The 8486-nt window shown below is 37.8% G+C and overlaps 1 protein-coding gene across 1 annotated transcript; it reads left to right on the top strand.

Annotated features, from left to right (window-relative positions):
• Nucleotides 1-1306: 1306 nt before the first annotated feature.
• dnajc8 (DnaJ (Hsp40) homolog, subfamily C, member 8) lies at nt 1307-7710 on the top strand. The gene is made up of 9 exons (XM_041240510.1): nt 1307-1403; nt 2744-2845; nt 2954-3010; nt 3325-3391; nt 3885-3979; nt 4300-4371; nt 4533-4624; nt 4946-5021; nt 6839-7710. The coding sequence occupies exons 1-9, from the start codon at nt 1329-1331 to the stop codon at nt 6950-6952; spliced, it is 750 nt and encodes a 249-aa protein (XP_041096444.1). The 5' UTR covers nt 1307-1328; the 3' UTR covers nt 6953-7710.
• Nucleotides 7711-8486: the final 776 nt, after the last annotated feature.

The raw sequence follows: 8486 nt of genomic DNA, 5'->3' as shown, positions 1-8486 counted from the left end.
CATCTCAAAACAACACACACCCTGCAAACTGTTACCCTCAACGTTAACTGAACCTGTCCCTGTATCTCCTTGCATTGCCACAACAGGGTGGGGGGAAAGTGTCCCATGAACTCAAGATGCTCTGTCATGGGCTCCTTCTGCAGAAGATGATCCTTCAACGGGTTAAGTTTATAGAGTTGAGGCTGGAGGCGATGGAAGCTTTTCTGATGAGATGGTGGACAGGGGATGATAACATGGAGGAAACAGATGGGTAATGAAGAGGTCGCCAGTCTTTTTTTGACATTTTTATGAGCTTAATAAAAGAAACAGTAAACAAAATATTGGTGGAAACTTTTGTAATATATTTGCTACATTTAATGGTATATTAATGGTATATATATAAAATGAATCATTGCATTTGCCAAATGACAGGTGCTAGGAGTTTGAACTCTCAGTGGTCAGTTCAAAGCAGGGTTCCAGAGGCTGTCTGAGATGCTGATGCAAAAACTGAACTCCAAGTGTCACACTGCTAAACACAGGAAACCACTTATCCTTCATTTGTATGCCTTTTTTTCTGTAAAAGACAGTGAAGCCGTTTAATTAAGCTGGCTTTTTTTTTAATTAGTGCATCAACAACTATGGCAAGACTGTTCTCCATAATCTGACATAAGAATTTGCTGTCAGTTCACTCACAAACTGATGTCTTGCCATTAATTCGTCACTGAAACTGACTTAAAGGTATAATGCATTATCAAAGGACGTGTTGTAGTTCTTGCACAAACAGGATTTTTTTAAAATTCTATTTCAGTATTTAATTATTACCTCAAATCTTAATCCAATTTATACCTGACATTTGCATAAAAGTGTGTGATACATGCATATGTTTCTCTGATTAATATTAAATGTACTGATTAATATGAAATATTACGTTTAAATAGAAGTTCGTTGCAGAATCGAAGATAGACGGATTTGCTTGAATGCTACACTAAGTAGAAGGACCCGCATTATTGCTTATAAAAATATGCCAGAATTTTCCATTTTTTGTTTTAATTTATTTCTTTATATTTTATTTATAGTCATAAAAAAATATATATAAATGTTGTGGCGCAAATAAAGTCTTTTTTTAATGTTACGTTTAAATAGAAGTTCGTTGCAGAATCGAAGATAGACGGATTTGCTTGAATGCTACACTAAGTAGAAGGACCCCATTATTGCCCCTGCCCCTCTTTATATTTTATTTATAGTCCCTCCCCTCCCCTCCCCATAACAAAACACCGTCACGTGGTTCGAAGTGAAATCCGTGATCACATGGCGAGGGCGTGCACCACGTGACACGCTTTTGAGCCAAGATGGCGAGCGCAGAGGCAGAGGCAGGTACCGCTGGAGTCGATGGCGATGATGCTTTCCAGATCTATTATAACGAGGTGGGTGGAGTGGAAAACGAGTACACAGACTTAACTGGAAACCAGTATTTGTTTCGCAAAACTGCTGGAAACCCAGTGGATCCAGAGGATTCAGCGAGAGCCCAAGGATTGCACCGACGGAGGCCTGGCAGGAATGAAGAGAGGGATTCTGGGGGATATAGCTGACACGCCGTGCTCTGAATTTTATATATTAAAGTGTTATCATCATTAATATGTTTGCTATGCAAAACGTCATATGAACATGTTTGTGTAAAGGCTATTTTCTTGAATATTGAAGGCTAGGTTCGTTTATCTTTGCTTTGCGGTTTGTTTACCTCATCGTTACACACACACACACACACACACACACACACACACACACACACACATCTATAATATAGATAATATGGAAAGTAAACTGTTGAATTACTTTATCGTAGAGGAACACCAAACTCAAGCTTTGCATGCCTGTTCTTTGCAGCTGTACGTCCTACCCTTTTAAAGCTTCTTTCAGTGTGTGCAATTAGTGTACTTTCATAGGTAATTTTAAGTCGCATAAGCAGTGCTGGTCTGCTTAGGACATGGGTATAACAAGCGGTTTTTATTAAAACTAGGGCAAATCTGATTATAAAATGTATAATCTGACTTGGATACGCCTAAAACTATTAATGCAATGTGTATGCGAAAGTTTTGTTATTGGAATTTTAGTTAAGACATTAAATTGATCAGAAAGTGGGAACTTTGTCATGTCAATACATTTACATATTTGCTGCAAGTTAGATCTGTTATAGAAACTTGTTATGCATATGCTAAAGGCTGACAAATACAATTTGTTTTCCAAGAACACGAACTACAGTAATGTATTGATACTTCATAGGGTGCCCAATGTTAGACCCTCAGATAACTTTAAAATCTAGTGAGCAGAGGGGTAGCACTGTTTGGGTTGACCTGGGAGGACCATCTACAGTGTACATAGAGGGTTTGTGCTTGATATGACTGTGAACTGCATTTATGTAAATGCACCTGGATTACGGAGGATGTGACATAATTTGCAGGCAGTTAATAAAGCCCCTTTCACACTGGCATACTCTACCTGGGTCGGAACCTTCCTGGGTCAGGAGCTGGTGTCATGCGGGTCAGCTACGTGGTTTAACGCTGCTTTTGATAAAGCAGGGTTGACCTGGGTGACAGACACAAGTAAACAGTACGTGTATCAATGCCCAAGATTGTAGTGCTAATCACAGTCTTGGAAACAAGTAGAACGATTTAAATCTTTAATCCATATTTTTACATATTATGTGCTTAGTTAATTAATGAATGTGTGTTTATTTCATTTAAATTTTTTCCTTTTCATTGAACAGGTGAAACAGATTGAGAAGAGAGACTCTGTTTTAACCCCGAAACAGCAGATCGAGAGGTTAATTAGGCCTGGTTCTTCATATTTTAATCTAAATCCTTTTGAAGTAAGTATCCAGAAGAACTGGAGAAATATAGCAAACATTTAATCCAAAGTGGTTTTTAGGGATCTTTTCAGTTTGCATCTCTTATTATTTTTTGCCAATGTTTTTCAGGTGCTACAGATTGATCCTGAAGTTACAGAAGATGAAATAAAGAAAAGATTTCGACAGGTGTTTTTTGTATTTTTTTTGATGGCTATTTGATTCTATTTCTGGGATTGAAATGGTTACTTCAGTTTGGTGTGTACACATGAGAACGGGGAGGGGGGGACACATCACATTCTGTTTTGAATTAGGACTTTTAACCCCATTTTATAGGTTGATTAATTAATGAATAAAAGCCCCAATTCAAATTCAGTCCCATTTTATAAATATAGCTCTACCTTTGATTAACTTTATTTCTTTCCTGAATACTTTCCTTATGATTTGAATTCAAGTGTAAAGATTAAAGCATTTTTCTGAAGTGTGTTTTATCCTCCTTGTAGCTGTCAATCCTGGTCCATCCAGATAAAAACCAAGATGATCCAGATAGGGCACAGAAAGCTTTCGAAGGTATGTATCAGATTATTGAGTGTTCAATTTTTAAAGAAAGCTGCCTTTGTAGGCAGTTACTGGCATTACTGTGGAAAAAACCTTCACTAGTTCACTGCCTACACAGTTTTGTTTTATAGATCTGATACAGTGAAATAACTAGGCAGCGCTGTATAATTATACTGCATTACAGGTAGGGCTTAGACAGCTGCATCACTTTCTCCAAGGTGTTGCATTTTGTTCCCAGATGATTCTTGTCATGTTCTAGCTCACATGACTCATTTTGATAGGGAAAAGTGTTCCAGGGTAAGGTGTGAATGCAAAGTAAAAATAATTGTGTAACTCCGTTTTGATGACCTTTCGACTTTGTCTGTGTGTGGAGAGTGCCTAAGTCTTTCATATCCTTTAAAGATTGTTTCAGAGGCTTACCAACAAAAACGATCAGTCTAGGAATGGAGGAACTCCCACTAGTTAATTTCAGTTGGAATGAGCCTTTTTATATTTTTCTCCCCAGCTGTTGATAAAGCCTACAAGCTGCTTCTGGACCCTGAGCAGAAGAAGCGTGCCATTGACGTGATCCATGCAGGGAAGGAATATGTGGAGCACATGGTGAGTAGCAAACCCGATTGCTAACAAAGGCGCGCATGTAACACATTGTGACAACATCCACATCGGTGACCGTATTTAAAATCCAAAGACAGTCAAGGGCACCTGAACACAATAACAGAAAGTGCTTCTCATTTATCTCTTCATAGTTAGGCCAGTTGTTGTTTTGGCAATTTTCATTGTTTTGATTTTTTTTGTATACATTTCCTGGTAAACAGTCGTCCTTAGATAAGGCAGAGAATTAGCCTTTTTGAAAAAGCAGTTTTATATTCCCGGAAAGGTTCTAAGTTATATATTAAACAGACTGCTGTTTCTCTCACCAGATGAAGGAAAAGAAGAAACAGCTGAAGAAAGATGGCAAATCAACAGTGGTGGAAGAAGATGACCCTGAAATGGTACAGCTTTCTTTATTCTGCATAAAGACCTAACTCATTCAACTTTTAGCTGGGGCTGATAATGAAATCACACATTAAACCATGGATTGTCATATTTCAGTTATGATAAGATACCAAAATGAATATATGGTTGTTTGCTGTTGCCTTTCTTCCTATTGTAGTTCAGGCAGGCAGTGTACAAACAGACTATGAAGCTGTTTGCTGAGCTGGAGATTAAGAGGAAGGAGAGGGAAGCCAAGGACATGCATGAAAGGTAATCTTGCTTCTGCTGAACATTGGGTTCTTTCATCCTTTCTGCAGTAACGTTTTCACAAAAATTGCAATTGCCAGTTTATTTATAAAAAGGACTGGCCACTGAATATCTGTGCCTGTCGGTGGCTGCCAGACCTTGCATGTTGAGTCCATAGCAACAGATTTCAAAAGCTGTTAGAGAGTCTTGGGTAATATTGCTCCTAATTAGATGTTTAGAATAAAACATCTAATCGTTGCTTCCTTTGCTGCAATAAATTATCCTAACTAATTATTGGCCAACATTTTGACACGTGATGCTGTGTTTTTCTGTTTTGTTAATTAGGAAAAGACAAAGAGAAGAAGAGATTGAAGCACACGAAAAAGCCAAGCGAGACCGAGAATGGCAGAAAAACTTTGAGGTACCCAGCTACCAAAAATACTGTCTCTCTCCAGCAGGTGGTGTGCTTACATTAGTTATGGCTCAACATACAGTTCTTGAAGTTCTCTCAATAAGGTGAAAACATATTCCAGTGTATCAGTGTCTGGCACATGGAGCCATCTGTGTGTCACATTTAAATCATTTTTGCATGTGTAAGCCGTGCCATGGGGATTTACTTCATGTTACTAAACTCTAATTTTCTATTTATAGCCACGTTGTATTGGTATGTAATTTATTATAATTATACTTTGTCATAATCATTATTATTATTATTTAATAAAAAAAGTATATATCCTTGCAGATTTCTTGTTTTGACACATCAGCCTGTTATGCAAAGAAAGGCTTTAATTCAAGTATGTTTCTAACTGGAAATTCCTTTCACAGTATCATTATTATACTGTACATCAAATTACTGTAAACTGTTCTGTGGGAAGGGCCGTTTTCTATGGTACTAATCATTCTGCAAGCTATTGCAACAGAAGAACCTGGTGGTTTTATAAAGAGGAAGAGTGGGTATAGGGTCAAAAAGCTGAAACACAACGATTCAGTGTAGATTGTTAAAGTTGTTTATTGAACATAGCAGAGGTCTGGAGAGACAATCACACATGACCAATGATGTAGGAAATTGCTCTATAGTTATTTCCTCAAGGACGCCTTCATACAGTGTGTTAGTACGAATCAGTAGTCGCTATGCATTAACAAATATATGTAGCATTGTGCACGCAGCTATGTCAGTAAATTCGCAATAACACTATCAGCATATTAACAGTTTGCATAAGTAACCTTGAACATTCTCCACAGTTGTTGCACCACTCAGTGCTGCCACTTCAACTATGTATCTTTTATTTAACCAGAACAGTTTTGCACACATTCCACACTTTGTAACCTTCCATTCTTCTTGCACTCTTTGTACAAGTCAAAACAAGTCAATTGCTGGTATTTTTCCATCCTCTGTTCTTAGTTTCTTCGTTGCGCATGTGCAGTGAGACAGAAAAGCAAATTGACTCCTACAGTGGGGTTTTGCAGTTTCCCAAAAGTGTGCTGTTTTAATGTGTGTTAGTTTTTGATGGGCTATTCCATTGTGTAACAAAACTATATTGAGAACCTAGCCCTGCACCTCGCTGATTTAAGGTATATTGGCCTGCTGGGGTTTTTACCTCCTGAATTGTGTGTTTTGAAATTGTGCGGGGCTTGAAATTCACACTAACACTGCACCCATTCCAGGGTTTCAGAACTTCTTTCATTTAGGTGTAACTGGAGTTTGAACAATCAGGTCCCTGGTAAATTTGTTGAGAACGTGTCACCCTTATTGCAACGTGAATATGTCACGCCTGTGCTTTACCAAGGAGTGTAGTCTAGGCAGCTGTGAGGGAGGAGCGATTTTATTTAATATCAAACTCCTGGCTCCTAATTATTTAAACAGTATACTTAAAATAACACAGAGCTAATAAAATAATAAGTCCATATGCATTACCATCACTTCATAGATCTCATATTTCCTATATGAAAGAAGCATGGATTATGTTAAATGTGTGTTTGATTTTAAATGTTATTTTTTCCACAGCCTCTTTAGTATTGGTCAGATCTGTTTCTTTTCAAACGATTCAGATGTCTGTGCAAATCTCACGCTATAACATTTCTGTATTTGATTAGGATCACTTAGTAGAAGCAAAACTTTGTAAGAGTTAAACTAGGGTTGAATGTGCCTGGCAAAACTGGATACTTTACCGAGCTCAATTTAAACACACGGTTATCTTTGCTTTGATTCTGGATTTATTTATTTTAAATTTTCATTAGGAAACTCGAGACGGACGTGTTGACAGCTGGCGGACGTTTCAGGCAAAAGGCAAAAAGAAAGAGAAGAACCGATCGTTCCTGAAGCCACCCAAAGTGAAGATGGAGCAGCGATAGGAACCTTGCTGGGGAGAGGAGGCCTTGCCCATGAAACCATCCAAATGCAACCCACTGTCTGCAGACGAACACAAAATAAGAGGGTGGTGTCTCAAGAATGCATAGCATATTACTGAATAGATAGGTCTGACCCAATAAGATCTGAGCACTGGATAACATTGGACTTAATTCCCAAATGGGCTTTATTATTCTGTGAACCCAAGCTGGGTTAGCTGACTTGTTTTGGTTTATTCTGGCATTATTGGCTTACCAGGAGTCAGATATAAATAGTTAGTGATCATAACTAGGGTATCGAACATTTTTACAGTCCTTAAAATAAAATACAATCTTTCTTTCTTCTCTTTGTTTTAAATAGCTAATGGATTCAAACCCTTTACTGTGATTTACCCTTATCTGATTGTTCAACATGTATAGGAAGAAGTAATCATTTTTTTGTGTGGGGTGTTTTTTTTTTTTTTTTTTAAGATGAGTGAGAGAGATTAACATGTAAATATTATACATTTACTGTCAGGACCTGACCACAGCTACTGCAGTAAATGAATTGCAAGATTAAAACAAACGCAATTGAAAACAAAACTGAACATCTGCTCGGCATGTTGCAATGTGTGTAAAGTATGTTCAGTTTCTAGTACTGCTGTTTACAACAAAACAAATATGACAACACTTCTAGTTGGAGAGTTTGTTTTACACATGCAGCAGTGGTTGCATTTTGAGTGGTGTTTTTTTTCCTTTGTTTTCTTATAAAGATGTTTAGTAGAGCAGTAGTGTTTTTGACTTTTTTTTTCTTCTGTTCTGTGATTTGGTATCAGGGCTAGGGGTCTTCGCTTAAAACAGAGTTAAAGCTATCCAGGGATCAGCTGATCACTATAGCTTCCGGGTGCTAAATGTGATCTTGCTGACTACAGTAGCTCCCCACATCAGTCAGATGGAACCTGTTTCTGTTTGCCACAGTTCTTGTTAAGCAATGTCCGTTGCTGTCTTCATGGTCGTATACACAAGCCTTGAGTTTTATTTACAAGAGTAATTCTGCAAGGTGATACTGTGCACTGACTGTGTTAAATATATATATATTTTTTAACATTTTGATCTCTGTGCAGTCTGCCTGCATTCAAACCTTTCTGTCCATTCTGGAAGGACTCTGTTGGAACAGCGTGTTTATTTTCAAACAAGTGGAAACTCTCAGATGAGTCAATCCTGTTTAGGCTGAATTCACACTGGGCGTGTTTCAGACTCTTGTCTGGCTCGTTTTGTTTGAGACAATGTATCAGTTTGCTTGCTGTTCACCCTTATCTGCAAGCAAAGGGACAGAGTAAGTTTGGATGCGAGATTAAGTTTTTTTTTTTTGTGAGGACTGAGTGTGTTCACAACACAAGTGCGCTCAGTTCCTTTAGTTATGGTTTATGAGATGGTATGTTTCTTCACCTTAGGCCTACATAGTTCAGTTTCTATTACATTATTTTTGTGATTTTTCAGAGTCTGGTTACCTTGTGTAGTTCGTTTCCAATGTGCGAAAGGACAGAGTCTAGAAATTTCT

This window comes from Polyodon spathula, unplaced genomic scaffold (assembly GCF_017654505.1).
Source record: "Polyodon spathula isolate WHYD16114869_AA unplaced genomic scaffold, ASM1765450v1 scaffolds_610, whole genome shotgun sequence".
Taxonomy (NCBI): Eukaryota; Metazoa; Chordata; class Actinopteri; order Acipenseriformes; family Polyodontidae; genus Polyodon; species Polyodon spathula.
This window is presented reverse-complemented; position numbering and strand designations above follow the sequence as displayed.